Genomic DNA, 22,993 nt, shown 5'->3' on the forward strand with positions numbered 1-22,993 from the left:
GTACCTGTCAGGATTAAAGGCAAAGTGAATAAGGATAAGGAACCTTGGTTCTTTAGGGATATCGGAACTCTGATAAAGAAGAAGAGAGGGATATATGACATGTATAGGAAACAGGAAGCAAATAAGGTACTTAAGGAATATAAAGAGTGCAAAAAAATACTTAAGAAAGAAATCAGGAGGGCTAAATGAAGACATGAGGTAGCTTTGGCAGTCAAGGTGAAGGATAATCCAAAGAGCTTCTACAGGTATATTAAGAGCAAAAGAATAGTAAGGGATAAAATTGGTCCTCTTGAAGATCAGAGTGGTCGGCTATGTATGGAACCAAAAGAAATGGGGGAGATCTTAAATGGATTTTTTGCATCTGTATTTACGAAGGAAACTGGCATGGAGTCAATGGAAATAAGGCAAACAAGTAGTGAGGTCATGGGACCTATACAGATTGAAGAGGAGGAGGTGCTTGCTATCTTGAGCCAAATCAGAGTAGATAAATCCCCAGGACCTGACAGGGTATTCCCTCGGGCCTTGAAGAGGACTAGTGTTGAAATTGTAAGGGCCCTGGCAGATATATTTAAAATGTCGGTATCCACGGGTGAGGTGCCGGAGAATTGGAGGTTAGCTCATGTTGTTCCGTTGTTTAAAAAAGGTTCTAAAAGTAACCCAGGAAATTATAGGCTGGTAAATTTGATGTCAGTAGTAGGTAAATTATTGGAAGGAGTACTAAGAGATAGGATCTACAAGTATGTAGATAGACAGGGACTCATTAGGGAGAGTCAACACAGCTTTGTGCGTGGTAAGTCATGTTTAACAAATCTATTAGAGTTTTTCAAGGAGGTTACAAGGGAAGTGAATGAAGGGAAGGCAGTGGATGTTGTCTACATGGACTTCAGTAAGGCCTTTGACAAGGTCCCATATGGGAGGTTAGCTAGGAAGATTCAGTCGCTATTAGACATTGGCTCAATGGGAGAAGTCAGAGAGTGGTAGTGGAGGATTGCTTCTCTGAGTGGAGGCCTGTGACTAGTGGTGTGCCATGGGGATCAGTGATGGGTTCATTGTTATTTGTCATCTGTATCAATGATCTGGATGATAATGTGGTAAATTGGATCAGCAAATTTTCTGATGATACAAAGATTGGAGGTGTAGTGGACAGTGAAGAAAGTTTTCAAAACTTGCAGAGGGATCCGGACCAGCTGGAAAAATGGGCTGAAAATGGCAGATGGAGTTTAATACAGACAAGTGTGAGGTACTGCACTTTGGAAGGAAAAACCAAGGTAGAACATACAAGGTAAATGATAGGGCACTGAGGAGTGCAGTAGAACAGAGGGATCTAGGAATACAGATACAAAATTCCTTAAAAGTGGCATCACAGGTAGATAGGATAGTAAAGAGAGCTTTTGCTACATTGGCCTTTATAAATCCAAGTATTAAGTACAAGAGTTGGAATGTTATGGTGAGGTTGTATAAGGCATTGGTGAGGCCGAATTTGGAGTATTGTGTGCAGTTTTGGTCACCAAATTACTAGAAGGATATTAATAAGGTTGAAAGAGTGCAGAGAAGGTTTACAAGGATGTTGCCGGGACTTGAGAAACTGAGTTGAAGAGAAAGGTTGAATAGATTATGACTTTATTCCCTGGAGCATAGAAGAATGAGAGGAGACTTGATAGAGGTATATAAAATTATGATGGGTGAAGATAGAATGAATGCAAGCAGGCTTTTTCCACTGAGGCTAGGGGAGAAAAAAACCAGAGGACATGGGTTAAAGGTGAAGGGGGAAAAGTTTAAAGGGAACATTGGGGGGGGGCTCCTTCACAAAGAGTGTGGGGGGAGTGTGGAATGAGCTGCCAGATGAAGTGGTAAATGTGGGTTCACTTTTAACATTTAAGAAAAACTTGGACAGGTATATGAATGAGAGGTGTATGGAGGGATATGGGCCGGGTGCAGGTCAGTGGGACTAGACAGAAAAATGGTTCAGCACAGCCAAAAAGGGTCAAAAGGCCTGTTTCTGTGTTATAATGTTCTATGGTTCTAAGTATCAGCATCTGTATCAGGTAATATTATAGCAGATGTATCTCCCCACCACCTTAACAGTGATAGAATTCCTCTTGTCCTTACCTACCACCCCATGAGCCTCCACATCCAACATATCATTCTCAGCAACTTCCGCCATCTCCAAAGGGATCCTACCACTAAACATATCTTTACCTCCCCTGCACACCCCACATTCCACAGGGATCATTCCCTCCATGACTCTCTTGTCCATTCATCCTTCCCAACTAATCGCCCTCGTGGCCATTATCCCTGCAGGCAGCCTAAGTGCTACACCTGCCCATTCACCTCCTCCCTCATCTCCACTCAGGGCCCCAAATAACGTTTCACCTACGAATCTGTTGGATTTGTCTCTTGTGTTCGGTGCTCCCAATGTGGCTTCCTCTACGTTTGTGAAACCTGTTGGGAATTGGGGGACTGCTTTGTTGAACACTTCTGCTCCATCTGCCAAAAGTGGAACTTCCCAGTGGCCAAATATTCCCATTCTGACATGTCGGTCCACAGTCTTCTCTTGTGCCAAGATGAGGCCAGACTCAGAGTGGAGAAGCAACACCTTATATTCCAGGTATCCTCCAACCTGATGACATGAATATCAATTTCTCTTTCTGGGAAAAAAAAATCCTCCCCCTCCCCTCTTCCTCTCTTCCTCTTTCTGGCCTTTTTACCTCTTCTCACCTGTCTATTACTTCCCCTTGGGTCCTCTCCTCCTTCCCTTTCTCCTACAGTTTACTCACTTCTCCTCTCTGATTCCTTCTTCTCCAGCCTTGACCTTTCCTACCCACCTGGCTTCACTTATCACCTTCCAGCTAGCCTCCTCCCCTCCCCCACCTTTTTATTCTTGTGTCTTTCCCCTTTCCAGTCATCAAGAAGGGTCTAAGCCCAAAACACCAACTGTTTATTACTTTCCGTAGATGCTATCTGACCTGCTGAGTTTCTCCAGCATTTTGTGTGTGTTGATTCATCTAATATCATTGAACACTGATTTAACTGGTCACTTGCTTCATAACTGTGCAATTTTGCTATGTATAAATGATGAAAATAATTTTTATTTACAAAACACCAATTATAAAGTGACAAAAGGAATTATCCATAAGTATTTCAGAAAGTTCGAACCAATAAATAAGGGAAATCAGAGGAACAGTGATTAATTGGAATTCAATTTGATTTAACCTTTCAAGGTTCCAAAGTAAGAAATATGAAAAAATGATTATTGTTGACCAGCTCCCTTAGATGAATATAGTATTGGATATGGCCCATAGTTTGGGTACTTGTGTGTCCTACTGCCTGTCAGGAAATTGGTTTTCTCATTTTTCATTGGGATCTTTGTTTTTCCTACTACTTTTTATGTGGTATAACTTCTCCAAATGACATCAGCACTGGTGGAATAAAAAAATGTTTGCAGTGAGATTATTATTTATGTGCATCATATATAAAATGGCTTGAATCAAACTTGCAAACATGTACTACAATACACATAGGGTACTTGATCAAGAATCATAGAAGTTAGCATGAATGGAGCAACATATATTTCATGATTATTATTTGAATTTTGGATAAATTTCACTTGCATACCATACAAAAGAATATTAAGTCTTGTATATATCTACTGAGAAATACTATAATATTATAATATACTAAACCTTAGGAAAAGATCTGCAATGAAAATATAGTTATTTCTCTATTTTAAAATATGATTGCAAATGTTACAAAGTTTCATATGCAATCTAAAAGTGTGTAAGTGTGTTGTTCCTCTCCACGCCTTATGGCGCATTGGGTGGCAACCTTGCTGTTTCTTTAGCATTTGTTTGTCTTTTAAGAGGCCGAGTTTCTAGCTCGATGCTCAACCCAGCATGGATGGAAAGCGTGCAAGGAGCCGGCTGGATTCGAACTCTGAACAATCACTTCAAAGTCCGGTGCTGATGCCACTACACCACCGGCTGGCTTTATGTAAATATGAAGGAACATAAAACTGAATTTTAATTTTCTAGTTAATTCTCAGAACAACTTATCTTCGAATAAAGGGCATACAACAAATCTACAACCTCATCGAACTAGTATCTCCCATTTGACTATTGATGGAGGCAGCTTGTTGAATGGCACACAATCGGTTTCCAGAGTAGGACAATTATTTTCTGCTCCTTCTGGTGGTAAGAAAATTTTAGTATAATATGCTAATAAATCGTGTAAATTTCCTCTTAACATAAATTCTTGGTTTGTTTCATTTGCAGTAAGGGGTCTATGCAGACGAACAAAGCAATTCTAACAAAATATGTTTTATCTTATGCTATGGATATTTTAAATTAAAGAAACAGAACCTTCTTCCAAGAAATATGGAATTCCTTCATAAATTATAGTGGGTGGATGATATAAATTATCTGTCTAATGTTTCCAAAAACCGCTCAGTCATCAAGTGTATTTGATACTATCCAATCATTTCTACTGTGGTTAGCTCTAATTTTGTCATTATGTGCAGCAGTTTACATGTGAATATCTGAGTAATTTCATTGGAAACTAAAGCTTACCTGTGGTATAGCAGAATGCTTTTGCATGGATATTTTCCCTGTGAATCCAAACATGATGAGTAACAGCATCACAAGTTGCCAGGCAAAGACTATGTAATGAATATTGGCATAACACCTACCTATTTATAAATGTACAGAGAATGAGTACTTCCAAGACATTTTAGTAACTGTACAAGATTAGCATTGGTAGAGACCATTAACAAGTTTCAGTGAAGCCCAGGAAAAATCAAAATGAAAAATACTGTAAAATATTAATCTTTGAATAGATCATTCATTGCAACCATAAAGAAAAGAGTATATTATGCTTTCATGGATTTTGTGGACGGATGCTTTAAAATACATAAATGTAAACCTTCTGAGAAGGTAACTAAGAAAAATAATGTAAGCGTATAGATGTAAATACTGCAAAAGAGTCACAAATGTCAACTATGATCCAGGGTTCTATTAAATATTTCTATTATACATTGTTGGCCAATGGTAGGTTGCATATAAACACTAGTTATGTACCTGTGTTTCTCTAATCTGTTTGCTTTCTTGGACACTATAAGAACAATATTGATTGGCATCTCCCTAGAGCGAGGGGTTTAGATGGGGTGAAGTTTGTTAGGTGTGTTCAGGAAGGTTTCCTGACACAATATGAAGATAAGCCTACAAGAGGAGAGGCTGTACTTGATCTAGTATTGGGAAATGAACCTGGTCAGGTGTCAGTTCTCTCAGTGGGAGAGCATTTTGGAGATAGTGATCACAATTCTATTTCCTTTACCATAGCATTGGAGAGTTAGAAAAATGTTTAATTGGAGTAAGGGGAAATATGAAGCTATCAGGAAGGAACTTGTAAGTATAAATTGGGAGCAGATGTTCTCAGGGAAATGTACGGCAGAAATGTGGCAAATGTTCCGGGGATATTTGCGTGGCATTCAGCATAGGTATGTTCCAATGAGACAGGGAAAGGATGGTAGGCTACAGGAACAGTGGTGTATAAAGGTTGTTGAAAATCTAGTCAAGAAGAAAAGAAAAGCTTACAAAAGGTTCAAAAAGCTAGGTAATGATAGAGATCTAGAAAATTATAAGATTAGCAGGAAGGAGCTTAAGAATGAAATTGGGAAAGCCAGACGGGGCCATAAGAAGGCCTTGTTGAGCAGGATTAAGGAATACCCCAAGGTATTCAACAAATATGTGAAGAGCACGACGATAAGTTGTGAAAGAATAAGACCAAGTGTGACGGTGGAAAAGTCTGTATGGAACCAGAAGAGATGGCAGAGGTACTTAATGAATACTTTGCTTCAGTATTCACTACAGAAAAGGATCTTGGCAATTGTAGAGATGACCTACATTGCACTGAAAACCTTGAGCATATAGACATCAAGGAAGAGGATATGCTGGAGCTTTTGGAAAGCATCAAGTTGGATGTCACTGGGACCGGATGAGATATACCCCAGGGTACTGTGGTAGACAAGAGAGGAGATTGCTGAGCAATGATCTTTGCATCATCAATGGGGATGGGAGAGGTTCCAGAGGATTGGAGGGTTGCAAATGTTGTTCTCTTATTCAAGAAAGGGAGTAGAGATGGCCCTGGAAATTATAGACCAGTGAGTCTTACTTCAGTGGTTGGTAAATTGATGGAGGAGATCCTGAGAGTCAGGATTTATGAACATTTGGAGAGGCATAATATGATTAGGAAAGCATGGCTTTGTCAAAGGTAGGTTGTGCCTTACAAGCTTGATTGAATTTTTTCAGGATGTGACTAAACACATTGGTGAAAGTAGAGCAGTAGATGTAGTGTATACGGATTTCAGCAAGGCATTTGATAAGGTACTCCATGCAAGGCTTATTGAGAAAGTACAGAGGAATGGATCCAAGGGGACCTTGCTTTGTGGATCCAGAACTGGCTTGCCCACAGAAGGCAAAGAGTGGTTGTAGACGGGTCATATTCTTCATGGAGCTCAGTGAGCATTGGTGTACCTCAGGGATCTGTTCTGGAACCCCTACTCTTCATGATTTTTATAAATGACCTGGATGAGGAAGTGGAAGGATGGGTTAGTAAATTTGCTGATGATACAAAGGTTGGGGCTGTTGTGATATTGTTTACAAAGCATTGTTCATTTTTCAGTATAGTTCTATACTCTAAACTTTCACTCAATTATTTGCTTCTAGAATTAAGATGTTTAAAAAGAGATGAAATATGGCATTATTTTCCACAACCACCATGTAGTGCAGGCAGATAGAATGGAATCTGTTATACATTACATATCAGCAACCATTAATTATTGCATTTGTTATTGCAGATAGAAGAAAGCACCCCATAGATACATACAGTAATGCTACAAAATATAAGGCTCCTCTTGAGCAGAGAAGAATGATTAGTAGTTCTTCTGCAAGTAAATCTGATCAAATAAGACAGGTAACTGAAATATAATGTTGTACAAATCATTTTAAATTCTTTATTAATTTCTTTGCGATATGGGCATCACTGTCAAGATCTGCATTTATTGTTCATCTAAAATGACTCCTCATAAGATAGTGGAAAGCCACCTTCTTGATCCATTGCTGTGTTTCTATTAAGGCATTTTCAGCGCTGTTGGATACAGGATTTGGACTAAAGCAGAGTAGGAAAGGTGGCACACCAATATATTTCCAAACTAATTTAATACATTATAATAGAAAGAAATCTGTAGGCAGTGGTGAGCCTATGTGGCAGCTTTCCTTGTTTCCTGATAGTAGAGGTCACAGGGTTTATAAACTGTTATTGGAGTAGCTTGGGAAAGTAACTGGATTTTGAGCTGATACACATTTCAGTCAGGATGCAAACATGATGGAACAAGTTAATGTTTAATGTGGTGAACTGAGTGCCAATCAGATGTGCTGCTTTGTTCTGGTATCAAGCTTATTTGGCATTTTTGGAGCAATATCTAGATAAGTGAAGAATATTCCATCATTCTGATTTCCACCTTATTTTTGGTGGAAAGAGTTTGTAGAGTTAGCAATAGATAAACCCACTGCTGAAATATACCCAATGTCTCAGCAGGTAGCTCATATACATTGAAATGACTTGGACAGCCTATCAGAAATACTGCATATCACCTCTCCACCCAAACCACCCCCCCACACACACACACACATACACCCCCCAATAGATCCCCCAACCCCAATCTCTCTGCAATTTAAAACTAACTTTTTTTCTCACTCTTCAGGTCTTCAACTTTGTTTTGTTGCTGCTGTCTAGCCTGATGAGTGTTCCCAACAGTTTCTGTGTTAATGTCAGATTTCCAGCAAAAATCAAGAATCTTCATTTACATTCAAAATATTCAAAACTCTGATTCTACTAACCCTTGATGGAGAGTTCCAAAGGCTCATGACCCTCTCAGAGAAAAATATTACCTCATCTCTACTTTAAATATGCAACCCCTTACTTTTCAGCATTGACCCATCGTTCTGCTCTCTCCCTAATGAAGAAGTATCTTCTTCAAATCCACCCCATCAAGATTCCTCAGGATGACTGAAAATCATCTCGTCAACCTCACTGTAACATCTCATATGTTTCCATCAAGTCATGTCTTATTCTTCTAAACTCTTGCAGATCTAAGATTAACTTGTCTGTTCTTTCCTCAATAAGATATCTATTCATTCTCAACATTAGTCTAATTAACTTGCTCTGAACTGGTTCCAACACATTTACATCCTTAAATAAGCAGACCAATACTGGACAAAGCACTCCAGATGTACACTCCCCAGTGCCCTACAGAAAAGGCAAAATTGAGTTTATTGTTATGTGTGCAAGTTCATATATGCACAGATGAAATGACAGATATACATGCAGCAACATCACAGGCACAGAAGCAGTATTCACAAGAAAACATAAATGATACACAATATTTACAAGAAAGGACACCATTAGAACAAAAATATAAGCAAAATGTTTTCGGGCAAAGTGATCATATAGTGCTGCTAAACTTCATTGATTATTGTTTGATGGTTGGTTCAAGAACCAAATCACTGGAAATGACTGTTCTTGAACCTGGCTCTGTGGAACTTCAGGCTTAAAGCATAACTCTCGACTTACAGTAACTGATGATCTTTCAGCTTTCCTATTTACGTGTTGCATCCTTTTGCAAATCATACAATGGAGCATCCAGGTTTGCTCCTCAGAGCTCTCACCATAATGATCTTTTTTAAAATCTTTCCTGCCAAAGTGGACAATTTTGCATTTTCCCACATTACACACCATTTGCCAAATTGTTGCTATCTATATTCTGTGTGATTTCCTTCTGTACTGTTCATAACTTACAGTCCAATTCATCTGTGTGTTATCATCCATGTCATCAATTTTAACAACCACACCTTCATCCAAGTCACCAATATATCGTCAGAAGTAGAGACACCAGCACATATCTCTATGAGATATCACATATTATTTCTTGCCAAGGTCAAAGTAAAGTTATTATCAATTTATGAATGTGTCACCATATACTACCTTGAGATTTGCTTTCTTGCAGACATTCACAGTAAAACAAAGGAATACAACAGGAACAATTAAAAACTACACACAAAGATTGACAGACAGCTAATGCACAAAATAAGATAAATACTAAAAATAAATGAATAAATAATACTGAGAACATGAGTTGTTGAGTCCTTGAAACCAAGTCTGTATTTCATGGTATCAATTTATAGTTGTGGTGAGCCAAGTTAGCCATTCTACTTCAGAAGCCTGAAGGTTGTATGGCAATAACTGTTCCTGAATTTTGTGGTATGGAACTTAATGTTTCTGTACCTCCTGCCTGACTACAGTAACGAGAAGAGAATGTGGAATGGATAGTGGTCTTCCTTGATGATTGATGTTTCTTTCTTTGGCAGTGTTCCTTATAATAGTGCTCAATGGTGGCAAGGGCTTTGCTTGTAAAGAACTGGGCAGTAACCATGACTTTCTGTAGACTTTTACATTCCTGGACTTTGGAGTTTCCATATCAGCCATGATGCAATCAGTCAGTATACTCATCTATAGAAGTTTGTCAAAGTTTTAGATGACATGTTGAATCTATGCAAGCTTCTAAGAATGTAGAGATCTTGTTGTCCCTTATTTGTGATGGCACTTATGTGCTGGTCCCAGGACAGATCCTCTGAAATTATAACACCAATGAGTTTAAAGCTATTGATCCTCTCCACCTCCAGTTACCTAATGAGCACCTAATGAGATCCCCTAAACGGATCTCCAGCTTCTTCCTCGTGTAGTTGATAATAAGCTCTTTAGTTAATAAAGAAGTTGTTTTTGCGGCACCAATCAACCTGATTTTCAATCTCCCTCCTATATGCTGATTTGTCACTACCTTTGATTCAGACAACAACAGTGGTATCATCAACAAATTTAAATATGGCATTGGAGTTGTATTTGCCCACATACTCAAGGTATAAAATGAGAAGATCAGACAGGTGCAGCCTTGTGGTGCACCTGTGACAATGGTGATTGTGAAGAGTATTGTAGGCAATCCATAATGACTACGGTCTGCAAGTGAGAAAATTGAGGATCCAGTTGTACAGAGAGGTATTGAGGCCTAGGTCTTGGAGCTTAGTGATTAGATGTAAACAATATCACCTAAATGCTCCTATTTCTATTGAGTTTTGTGAGAAAGGAATCACATTCACCATTTTCAAATCTAAAGGAACTTTTCTGGAATCACGCAAATTAAAAACATTTAACCATCTAAGACACCTCCCCTTACTTACCCTTGAACCAGGACCTTACTGAAAAGCATCAGGCTACTGCACCATCACTGACCTCATCACCCCCAGAGATCTCTCCTCTACCACCTCCAATCTGAGTGTTCCTCAATACCCGTTTTTACCTCCTACCCAGGATTCATAAACCTAACTATGTTGGTAGGCCCATTGTTTCTGCCCCACTGAACTCATATCCTCATATTTCATCTCCATCTTTTCCTTCCTGGTTCAGTCCCTTATCACTTGCCATAACATGTGTGCTCTCTACCACTTCAACAACATTCAGTTCCCTGGCCCCAACCAAATCATTTTCACCATGGACATCCAGTCCCTGTACACTTCTGTTGCTCATCAGGAAGGCCTTAGTGCTCTCTGTTTCTCTCTGGATAACACACCCAAACAGTTTCCATCCTCCATCTGATAGAACTGATGCTCACCCTCAACAATTTCTCTTCCTGCTACTTCCAATTTCTCCATGCCATAGGTGCAACCATGGGCACTTGTGTGGGCCCCAGTTATGCTTGTCTTTTCATTAGTATGTGGAACAATCCATATTCCAAACTCCTGATAGCACCACTTCTCAACTTTTTCTTCACTACATTAATGACTACATTAGTGCCCCTTCACTCACTCTCTCTTTCTGCCCATGTCTCCCACCTTCCCCACTATCTCTTTCCTCTCCACTCTCCCCTCCCTCCTAACACTCCCAGTACTTTGATAATAAATTTACTTTGAACTTCCTTCACCAATGCAGAGCTCATCTATTTCATCAATTTCCACCCTGCCCTCAAATTCATTTGGTCCATCTCTAACATTTTTCTCCTTTTTCTTGATCTTTCTGTCTCCAGCTTGGGAGACAGAGCATCTACCAACACCTTCTACAAACCAACTTGACTACACCTCATCATCCCACTCTTTCCACTAGTAAGAATACTATTCCCTTTTCTTAGCTTCTCCATTCTACTGCATTTGTTCCCATGATGAGGTTTTCCACTTCAAGACATCTGTGATGCCCTTTTTCAGAAAATAATGTTTCCCCAACCCCCTATCCCACCCAGCACTGCTAACAATGGAGCATTTGCCCACATTGCTTCTATTTCTTATATGTCTGCCCTGACTCCTTTCCTCGTTCAGATATAACAGGGATAGAACTCCCTTTGACCTCACTGCCACCCCACAAACCTACACATCCAAAATACCTTTCTCCACAACTTATACCATCTTCAATGCATCACACAACTAGATGCAACTTCCCTTACCCATTTTGCTTTTTGCAAGGATTGATCCCTCATCCTCCCCACCAATCTTCCTCCAGGCACTTACCCAAGTGTTAGATCTGATCCTACACCTCTCCCTCACCACTAATCAGAGCCCTAAGTAGTCCTTTTAGGTGAGACAGCCCTGAACATATGAATCCATTGGCATCATTTATTACATACACTGCTCCTGGTGCAGTCTCTTCTACGTTGGTCAGTGTGAATTTTCAGACTGGGGGAATTGCTTCTTCAAGCACCTTCATTCCATATGCCCTAACTGCCAGAATCTCCTGGTGGCTAGCCATTTTAATTCCACTTTCCATTCCCACATTGACACGCCTGTCCACAACCTCCTCTACTGCCAGGTTGAGGCTATGTGTATATTAGAAGAGTAGCACCTCATTTTCTGCCTTCATATCCTCCTATCTAATGGCATGAACCTCGATCGATCTCTCTAATTTCCAGTAAGCCTTTGGTCCCCACTTTGTTTTTCCTTATCCTACCAGCCCCATTATTCCTTCTTTTCCCCCTACCCCATTCTCTTGATTATCTCATTGCACACATTCCTGCCTCAAGTTCCCCTCCCACTTATTTCCTGTTATACTATGAAACACTGTACTCTTCTATCTGATTCCATCTTCTTTGACCCTTTGTCACTCCCAACTATCACCTCCTACATTACTACATTATTCCCATTCTCCACTTCCCACAAATATCCGTCATTGCCTCTTCATCTGTATTCACGTATCACCTACCATCTCTTGCTCCCTTAGGTTTATACTGGCTTTCTTTCCAGTCTTGATGCAGGGTCTCAACCCTAAGTGTGAACTGGTCATTTTCCTCCACGAATGCTATCTGACCCACTGGACTTTTCCAGTGTTTCATGTATGGCTCCAGATAGCCAACATTTGCAGTCTTTCTTCTACCTTCATCTTGTCACACCTTTTTGAGACCATAAGGAGAGGTCATTTAGAACCCACGTGCAGCTCCAGTAGTGTGTTCAGTACCACTTCACAGGTGGTAGTAGTTTTTGTGAGTCACCTTCCATTTGCTGAATTGTAGTTATATCAGTAATGTTCCTAAGTCCTCTACGGTGAGACACTTCAAGATCCCTGTATATTTGCCAGTGATTAATTGCCATTAGTAACCTACATTCACTTTCTTATGACTTGCATTCATTGTTTAATTCTTTTCTTTTTCATATATCTGTATAAACTCTTACTGTTTTAAATTACTAGCTAATTTTGTCGCATACTCCATTGTTTTCTTCATTAGTGATTTAGCTATCCTTTGTTGCTATTGTTTATATTCAGTCCTTTGTTTTGGTGTCATTGCTTTTATACAATTATGTGCTTTTCCTTTAAATTTTTAGACTATCTTTATCTTGTGTTGACAACCACCTATGGCAGGTCCTCCCAACTGTGTTTTCAGCATGCATTGAGATGTATCTAATCAGTTCACTCCTGTTAAATTCCAATGAAATGTACACACTTACACTTATATTTCAATTGACCAAATCCTTAAATTAATTTGCCAGTTCTTCTTAGACTTCTGTTTTCAGACCCTTTTAGTTGCACTCATTTAAGTGTAGATACTAAGATGTGACAGTGAAGTATGCTCCTCAGAGCCACAACCACATCCATGGATGTTGTTTCAAGTAGTTGAAACTATTTGTTAGATGATAGCTTGACTGCTGTGAAACTCTGCATTGGTAACTACAACCATGATGATAGTAACCTGAGCTTTCAATGCAGCAGCTTCATTTTGTACTGCATTGGAAGCTGAGATAGCAGCCATTGTCGCTACATGAACTTTGGTCCTCATATGCAAATGAAGTTACCATCCATTATAAATAAGAAAGAATGGACTCCAAGTTCTGTACTAAGTCCAGTGAAGTTGTTTTCTGGAAGTCTTGATAGTGAATCAAATGGTTTACTATATGCACTAATCATGCTTTTTCTGCTCACTCCTTTCAAAGCCCTTATCTAACTCCTTTGCAGCAAAGTTACTATCTGGTGCCCTTTTCCCCCTGCGTACTTCCATTTCTAAGGTAAATAACACAGAGTAACAATATATGACAAATTATTGAGTGATGGTGTATTTTCATCTTCTATTACTTCTCATTCTTCTACCACAACTAAACGAGGATACATTTCTGGCCTGTTAAAGGACCAAGGCACAGAAGTAGCATTTTGTGAAAAAGAGATTGAAGTACTATTGGAAGGTGCAGTGAGAGATGTTAAGAGCAAATTAGGAACTGATTTTTCATGAACTTGCAACTTGTAAATCAGAAGTGATTAGAAATGAAGGGAAATAAAAGGAAAGAAGTTATCAGCCAAAATTGCCTGTATGGGGATGGAAAGTATCCTCTCCTCAATGTTTTTCCATTGAGCGTAATATGAGTGTCATACACCAGCATATCACAGCTCTCAACTGTGCTGCAAAATAATAATCTCTGAGAAGGTCCCAGGGCTCTTAAAAGATGGAAAACTATTATAAAAGAATATAAAATAGATATGTTGTAAAAAAAAATCACTCCCTACTTTGTACATAGTTTTCTTATTTTGATTCTTCTTTCTCTCCTCTCCTTTCTGGAAGTGTATACCTCAGATAATTATTATGTGGAGATTTGTGACAAATATGATTAAATGATATATATGTAGTGTCTGAAATACATCTTATGGAAATGTTTGTTTGATGATAAACTGCAATAAAAAATAAATTACTAAAAAAAGGAAAGAAGGAGGATTAAAATAAGGATGCTATTATTTTATGTCGTATAACACCCTTTGCAAGCCATCAACGAGGCAGCAGCATCAATTTAGGTATTGGATTCAAACTCTGCAAAGACGTAACTAGATTAGCTAATCTTGAAAGTTGTCTCGTGAGTATCTGGATCATGTTGGAAGAGCTTGGTTAGATTGGTCAGGATATATGATAAGATATCTGTACTAACTGAAACATATCTTTCAGCAAGTATCAATATTCCGAGATATTTCCATCAATAGGTCTGACCAACTCAAGATAGTTGAAACAAAACTACGTAGTCAGAAAGGAGTGGCCCAAGGATATACAAAATAGACTTTGTAATCCTAGGGTCCTAATCAAAAAAAGAAAGGAAACTATCATGTATTGCCCTCAACTGAAAAATCAATATTCTTTCACATTGAATAAATCTTGGAAGAAGCATCAAGAAAGAACACTGAATGTCCTCTGATAGTTGGACATGGCTTCGTAGCCTGACTGCTGACTGAGATAGCCAAGTTCTTAAGGACAGAATTCATGGATTTTGTGCTAAGCTGGTAGTGAAAAAACTAACACAAGACCTATGCATGCACTGCTACTCAACTCCAAAGCTAACAGAAAATAAATCGGGTGTGATTGTTCATGCTTTTTCAAATTAATATTAGTTCACAAGTTGTGGTTTAAATGATCTAAGAAAGATGATTTATGTACCATAAGCTTATAATATTTTAATGAAGTGACTTCTTTTTTGTTGCTATCATAATTTGTAGATGTAAATTAATTTTTGAGTTTTAATTATTTTTCAGAACATTCAGATACAGCCATTTCGAAGTGTCTTTAATCCTGTTAAAGCAGTAAGTGCTGTTCAGAACACCAAAGAAGGTACTAGTTAAACTTTCCGAAATATCTAGCTGTTACCCTATCGAGTATCAACTGCTTTGTACAATTGCATTTCTTCACTGGTATCACACATGCTCTGAATGTATTTGAGAACAGACATACCTATTTACAATAAAAAGTGACTGCTACTACCTGGACAATGGATATTATTAGATCAGTTTTATTTACTGGTTTTATTTTGTAGGAAGGAACTAATAATGCCTGTTGGTATCCAAACAGTAAAGCCAGAATACTAACTTTCTTTGCTAATTCAATGCAATATTGCTTTAATTCCTTTATTAAAGCTCCATCTTTAGCTTTTTTGTGCTTACTTTTGGTTACTTCCTTGTTACATCTTTGATTTGGGATGGATGGCTCATGCCTCATTATTGATTTTGTTTCAGTAAATCATTGACACAGTAATTTAGCTCACAAGACCATAAGATATAGGAGCAGAAGTAGGCCATTGGGCCCATCGAATCTGCTCCGCCATTCAATGATGGACTGATCCAATTCTTCCAGTCATCCCAACTCCCCTGTCTTCTCCCCTGGCTAATCAAGAACCTATCTATCTCTGCCTTAAATGCAACCAATAACTTGGCGTCCTCAGACACTCATGGTAACAAATTCCACAAATTTACCACCCTCTGACTAAAGTAATTTCTCTGTTCTGAATGGACATCCTTCAATCCTGAAGTCGTGCCCTCTTGTCCTAGACTCCCCGACCATGGGAAATAACTTTGCAATATCTAATCTTTTCTAATCTAATCTTTTAACATTCATAGAAACATAGAAAATAGGTGCAGGAGTAGGCCATTCTGCCCTTCGAGCCTGCACCACCATTCAGTATGATCATGGCTGATCATCCAACTCAGAACCCTATACCTGCTTTCTCTCCATACCCCCTGATCCCTTTAGCCACAAGGGCCATATCTAACTTCCTCTTAAATATAGCCAATGAACCGGCCTCAACTGTTTCATGTGGCAGAGAATTCCACAGATTCACCACTCTCTGTGTGAAGAAGTTTTTCCTCATCTCGGTCCTAAAAGGCTTCCCCTTTATCCTTAAACTGTGACCCCTCGTTCTGGACTTCCCCAACATTGGAAACAATCTTGCTGCATCTAGCCTGTCCAATCCCTTTAGAATTTTATACGTTTCAATAAGATCCCCCCTCAATCTTCTAAATTCCAGTGAGTATAAGCCTAGTCGATCCAGTCTTTCTTCATATGAAAGTCCTGCCATCCCAGGAATCAATCTGGTGAAACTTCTCTGTACTCCCTCTATGGCAAGAATGTATTTCCTCAGATTAGGGGACCAAAACTGCACACAGTACTCTAGGTGCGGTCTCACCAAGGCTTTGTACAACTGCAGTAGAACATCCCTGCTCCTGTACTCAAATCCTTTTGCTATGAATGCCAACATACCATTTGCCTTTTTCACCGCCTGCTGTACCTGCATGCCCACCTTCAATGACTGGTGTACAATGACACCCAGGTCTCATTGCACCTCCCCTTTTCCTAATCGGCCACTATTCAGATAATAATCCGTTTTCCTGTTCTTGCAACCAAAGTGGATAACCTCACATTTATCCACAGTAAATTGCATCTGCCATGAATTTGCCCACTCACCTAACCTATCCAAGTCACCCTGCATCCTCTTAGCATCCTCCTCACAGCTAACACCGCCGCCCAGCTTCGTGTCATCCGCAAACTTGGAGATGCTGCACTTAATTCCCTTGTCTAAATCATTAATATATATTGTAAACAACTGGGGTCCCAGCACTGAGCCTTGCGGTACCCCACTAGTTACTGCCTGCCATTCTGAAAAGGTCCTGTCTGCCAACCAATTCTCTATCCACATCAATACCATACCCCCAATACCGTGTGCTTTAAGTTTGCACACTAATCTCCTGTGTGGGACCTTGTCAAAAGCCTTTTGAAAATCTAAATATACTACATCCACTGGCTCTCCCCTATCCACTCTACTAGTTACTTCTTCAAAATATTCTATAAGATTCGTCAGGCATGATATTCATTTCACAAATCCATGCTGACTTTGTCTGATGATTTCACCTCTTCCCAAATGTGCTGTTACCACATCTTTGATAACTGACTCTAGCATTTTCCCCACCACCGATGTCAGACTAACCAGTCAGTCTATAATTCCCCAGTTTCTCTCTCCCTCCTTTTTTAAAAAGTGTGGTTTACATTAGCCACCCTCCAATCCTCAGGAACTAATCCAGAATCTAAGGAGTTTTGAAAAATTATCCCTAATGCATCCACTATTTCTTGGGCTACTTCCTTAAGCACTCTGGGATGCAGACCATCTGGCCCAGGGGATTTATCTGCCTTTAATCCTTTCAATTTACCTAACACCACTTCCCTACTAACATGTATTTCCCTCAGTTCATCCATCTCACTGGACCCTCGGTCTCTTACTATTTCCGGAAGATTATTTATGACTTCCTCAGTGAAGACAGAACCAAAGTAGTTATTCAATTGGTCTGCTGTGTCTTTGTTCCCTATGATCAATTCACCTGTTTTTGACTGTAAAGATTTGTCTTGACCAATCTTTTTCTTTTCACGTATCTATAAAAGCTTTTACAGTCAGTTTTTATGTTCCCTGCCAGCTTTCTCTCATAATCTTTTTCCCTTTCCTAATTAAGCCCTTTGTCTTCCTCTGCTGGTCTCTGAATTTCACCCAGTCCTTAGGTGTGCCGCTTTTGTTTGCTAATTTATATGTTTCTTCTTTGGACTTGATACTATCTCTAATTTCCCTTGTCAGCCACGGGTGCAGTACCTTTCGTGGTTTATTCTTTTGCCAAACTGGGATGAATAATTGTTGTAGTTCATCCATGCGATCTTTAAATGCTTGCCATTGCATATCCACCATCAACCCTTTAAGTATCATTTGCCAGTCTATCTTAGCTAATTCACGACTCATACCTTCAAAGTTACCCTTCTTTAAGTTCAGAACTTAAAGTTCAGGATTATTACCTCCTTCCATAGATGCTGTCTGGCCTGCTGAGTTCTGCCAGCATTTTGTGTTTTTTACTTATTTCCAGCATCTGCAGATTCACTCATGTTGCCTTTAAGTTCAGAACCTTTGTTTCTGAATTAACTATGTCACTCTCCATCTTGATGAAGAATTCCACCATATTATGGTCACTCTTACCAAGGGGCCTTGCACGACAAGATTGCTAACTAACCCTTCCTCATTACTCAATACCCAATCTAGAATGGCCTGCTCTCCAGTTGGTTCCTCGACATGTTGGTTCAGAAAACCATCCCGCATACATTCCAAGAAATCCTCTTCCTCAGCACCCTTACCAATTTGGTTCACCAAATCTATTTGTAGATTGAAGTCACCCATTATAACTACTGTTCCTTTATTGCATGCATTTCTAATTTCCTGTTTAATGCCATCCCCAACCTCACTACTACTGTTAGGTGGCCTGTACACAACTCCCACCAGTGTTTTCTGTCCCTTAGTGTTATGTAGCTCTACCTATATTGATTCCACATCCTCCAGGCTAATGTCCTTCTTTCCTATTGCGTTAATCTCCACTCTAACCAGCAATGCTACCCCACCTCCTTTTCTTTCCTGTCTATCCCTCCTGAATATTGAATATCCCTGGATGTTGAGCTCCCATCCTTGGTCACCCTGGAGCCATGTCTCTGTGATCCCAACTATATCATATTCATTAATAACTATCTGCACATTCAATTCATCCATCTTGTTATGAATGCTCCTCGCATTGACACACAAAGCCTTCAGGCTTGTTTTTACAACAATCTTAGCCCTTATACAATTATGTTGAAAAGTGGTTCTGTTTGCTTTTTGCCCTGGATTTGCCTGCCTGCCACTTTTACTTTTCACCTTACTACTTTTTGCTTCTACCCTCATTTTACACCCCTCTGTCTCTCTGCACTTGTTCCCATCCCCCTGCCACATTAGTTTAAAACCTCCTGAATAGCATTAGCAAACGGTCCCCCTAGGACATTGGTTCCAGTCCAGCCCAGGTGCAGACCGTCCTGTTTATACCGGTCCCACCTCCCCCAGAACTGGTTCCAATACCCCAGAAATTTGAATCCCTCCCCCTTGCACCATTTTTCAAGCCACGTATTCATCTGAAATATCCTCCTATTTCTACCCTAACACGTGGCACTGGTAGTAATCCAGAGATTATTACCTTTGTGGTCCTACTTTTTAGTTTATCTCCTAACTCCCTAAATTCACCTTGTAGGACCTCATCCCGTTTTTTACCTATATCGTTGGTACCTATGTACACCACATCCACTGGCTGTTCACCCTCCTATTCCAGAATGTCCTGCAGCTGCTCAGAGACATCCTTGACCCTTGCACCAGGGAGGCAATATACCATCCTGGAGTCTCGTTTGCGGCCACAGAAATGCCTATCTATTCCCCTTAGCCGCAGAGCCACCTATGGTGCAATGAACTCGGCTGCTGCTGCCTTCCCCTGATGAGACATCTCCCCCAACAGTATCCAAAACAGTATATCTGTTTAGGAGGGAGATGACCTCAGGGGACTCCTGCACTACCTGCCTACTGCTACGCTGTCTAGTGGCCACCCCTTCCCTTTCTGCCAGTGTAGCTTTTACCTGCGGTGTGGCCAACTCACTGAACATGCTATTCACGACTTTATCAGCATCGCGGATGCTCCATTATGAATCCAGTCGCAGCTCCAGACGCTCAATGTGGTCTGCCAGAAGCTGCAGTTGGACGCACTTCCTGCACACATAGTCGTCAGGGACACTGGAAGTATCCCTGATTTCCCACATGCTGCAGGATGAACAAACCATGGGGCCGATCTCAGCTGCCATGACCTACCCAATACTTGCCTCAACTTTTGAAACTTTCTCCTTTGAAAGGAACTTACCCAGCCTTACCTCACTTGGCGTGAAGCTCGTCCTCAGCCTCTTCTCGTCGAAGCCTCTTGAGTCAAAGCCTCAAATCTCCACTCCTTCACTGGCCACTTTCCATTCAGAATGTTTCTATAAGATCCCCCCCCTCATTCTCCTATACTCCAGGGAATACAGCCCAAGAGCTTCCAGCCATTCCTCATACAGTAACCCTTTCATTTCTGGAATCTTCTCTGAACACTCTCCAATGTCTGTATATCCTTTCTAAAATAAGGAGCACAAAACTGCACACAATACTCCAAGTGTGGTCTCATCAGTGCCTTATAGAGCCTCAACATCACACCACTGCTCTTATATTCTATACCTCTAGAAATGGATACCAATATTGTATTTGCCTTCTTCACCAATCTGGAGGTTATCCTTTAGTGTATCCTACACAAGGACTCCCAAGTCCCTTTGCATCTCTGCGTTCTGAATTCTCTCCCCATCTAAATAATAGTCTGCCCATTTATTTCTTCCACCAAAGTGCATGACCATATACTTTCCAACATTGTATTTCATCTGCCACTTCTTTGCCCATTCCCCTAAACTATCTAAGTCTCTCTGCAGGCTCTCTGTTTCCTCAACACTAGACGTTCCTCCACCTATCTATGTATCATTGGCAAATTTAGCCACAAGTCCACTAATACCATAGTCCAAATCATTGACATACATTGTAAAAAGCAGCAGTCCCAATATCAACCCCTGTGGAACTCCACTAGTAACCAGTGGCCAGCCAGAATAGGATCCCTTTATTCCCACTCTCTGTTTTCTGCCGACCAGCCAATGCTCCACCCACACTAGTAACTTCCCTGTAATTCCATGGACTCTTATCTTGCTAAGCAGCCTCATGTGCGGCACTTTATCAAAGGCCTTCTGAAAATCCAAGTACACCACATCTACTACATCTCCTTGTAATTTCCTCAAAACATTTCAGTAGATTTAGATTAGATTAGATTATGAGGACACTCAGTCCTCGTTTATTGTCATTTAGTAATGCATGCATTAAGACATGATACAATGTTCCTCCGGTATGATATCACAGAAACACAAGACAGACCAAGACTAACTGACAAAAACCACATAATTATAACATATAGTTACAACAGTGCAAAGCAATACCATTATTTGATATGAGCAGACCATGGGCATGGTAAAAAAAAGTCTCAAAGTCCCCAACAGCCCATCATCTCGCGCAGATGGTAGAAGGAAGAAAAACTCTTCCTGCCATGCACCTCCAGTGTCACAAAACTTCCTGACGCAGCCTCTGGAAGCACCCGACCACAGCCAACTCAGTCCATACGAAAACTTCGAGCCTCCGATACCGAGCACCATCTCTGCCGAGCGCTTCGACCCCGGCACCGGCCGCCAAGCAACAGGCAAAGCCAAGGATTCGGGGCCTTCCTCTCCCGAGATTTTTTGATCACACAGTAACAGTGGCAGCGAAACAGGCATGTCAGAAGTTTCACCAGATGTTCCTCCGTGCTTCTTGTATCTGTCCCCATCAAATCAGGATGGTGCATGACATCCTACTTAACAGATGACAGATATTCATCCTGTAGTGGCCGCACGCGCTGCTGTCGCACCGCCATCTTCTCACACCACAAGTAGGTTAGTCAGGCAGGATTTTCCTTTCAGGAAACCATGCTGGCTTTGGCTTACCTTGTCATGTGCCTCCAGGTTCTCCAAAATCTCATCTCTAACAATCAATTCCAACAACGTCCCAACCACTGATGTCAGGTTAACAGGTCTATAGTCTCCTTTCTGCTGCCTCCTACCCTTCTTAAATAGCAGGGTAACATTTGCAATTTTCCAGTTATCCAGTACAGTGCCAGAATCTATTAATTCTTGAAAGACCTTTGTTAATGCCTCTGTAATCTCTCCAGCTACTTCCTTCAGAACCCAAGGCTGCATTCCATCAGGTCGAGGTGATTTATCTACCCTCAGACCACTAAGCTTCCTAAGCACCTTCTCAGTCATAATTTTTACTGTACATACTTAACTTCCCTGACACTCTTGCATGTCCAGTATAATGCAGATGTCTTCCACCGTGAAGACTGACGCAAAATACGCATTCAGTTCCTCTGCCATCTCTGCAACTCTCATTGCAATAACTCCAGTGTCATTTTCTATTGTCCTATGTCTACCCTCAACTCTCTTTTATCCTTCATATACTTAAAAAAGCTTTTAGTATCTTCCTTGATATTAGTTGCTAGCTTTCTTTCATCATCCATCTTCTCCTTCTTAATGACCTTCTTAGTTTCCTTCTGCAAGTTTTTAAAAGATTCCCGATCCTCTATCTTCCCAACTAGCTTTGATTTCCTTGTATGCCCTCTCTTTTACTTTTACTTTGGCTCTGACTTCACTTGTCAGCCATGGTAGTGTCCTACTTCCATTCGAAAATTTCTTATTTGAAATATATCTGACTTGCACTTCCCTCATTTTTCACTGAAACTCCAGCCATTTCTGCTCTGCTGTCCTTCTTGCTAGAGTCCCTTTCCAGTCAACCTTGGCCAGTTCCGTTCTCATGCCATTGTAATTTCCTTTATTCCACTGAAATACCAACACATTGGAATTTAGTTTCTCCTTTTCAAATTTCAAAGTGAACTCGATCATATCGTTCCCTAAGGGTTCCTTTAACCTTAAACTCTCTTATCACCTCCGGATCATTGTACAATACACAATCCAGCATAGCCGATCCCCTAGTGGGCTCAACAACAAGCTATTCTGAAAAGCCATTCCTTAGACATACTACAAATTCTCTCTCTTGAGGTCCAATACTGGCCTGGTTTTCCCAATCCTCTTTCATGTTAAAATCCCCAATGATTATCATGACATTGCCCTTCTGACATGCCTTTTCTATCTCCTGCTATTATTTGTAATCCACATCCCGGCTTCTGTTTGGAGGCC

General features: G+C 40.3%; 1 protein-coding gene across 13 annotated transcripts in view; it reads left to right on the plus strand.

The window, feature by feature from the left end:
* Positions 1-22,993, plus strand: part of cep126 (centrosomal protein 126) — a 102,557-nt gene that overhangs the window by 66,052 nt on the left and 13,512 nt on the right. For 11 of the 13 annotated variants that reach the window (XR_009511214.1, XR_009511218.1, XR_009511219.1 and 8 more), the window contains exons 7-9: positions 4,032-4,190; positions 6,851-6,966; positions 15,088-15,163. Coding sequence is in view for 7 of the 13 variants with exons in the window: in XM_059964698.1 (XP_059820681.1) it covers positions 4,032-4,190; positions 6,851-6,966; positions 15,088-15,163 (351 nt within the window). In the remaining 6 variants the exon portion in view is untranslated. Of the gene's footprint in view, positions 1-3,860; positions 4,191-6,850; positions 6,967-15,087; positions 15,164-22,993 lie in introns of those variants that run through there. The other 2 variants (XM_059964700.1, XM_059964705.1) reach the window with 2 other exon arrangements.

This window comes from Hypanus sabinus, chromosome 3 (genome assembly GCF_030144855.1).
Source record: "Hypanus sabinus isolate sHypSab1 chromosome 3, sHypSab1.hap1, whole genome shotgun sequence".
Lineage (NCBI taxonomy): Eukaryota > Metazoa > Chordata > Chondrichthyes > Myliobatiformes > Dasyatidae > Hypanus > Hypanus sabinus.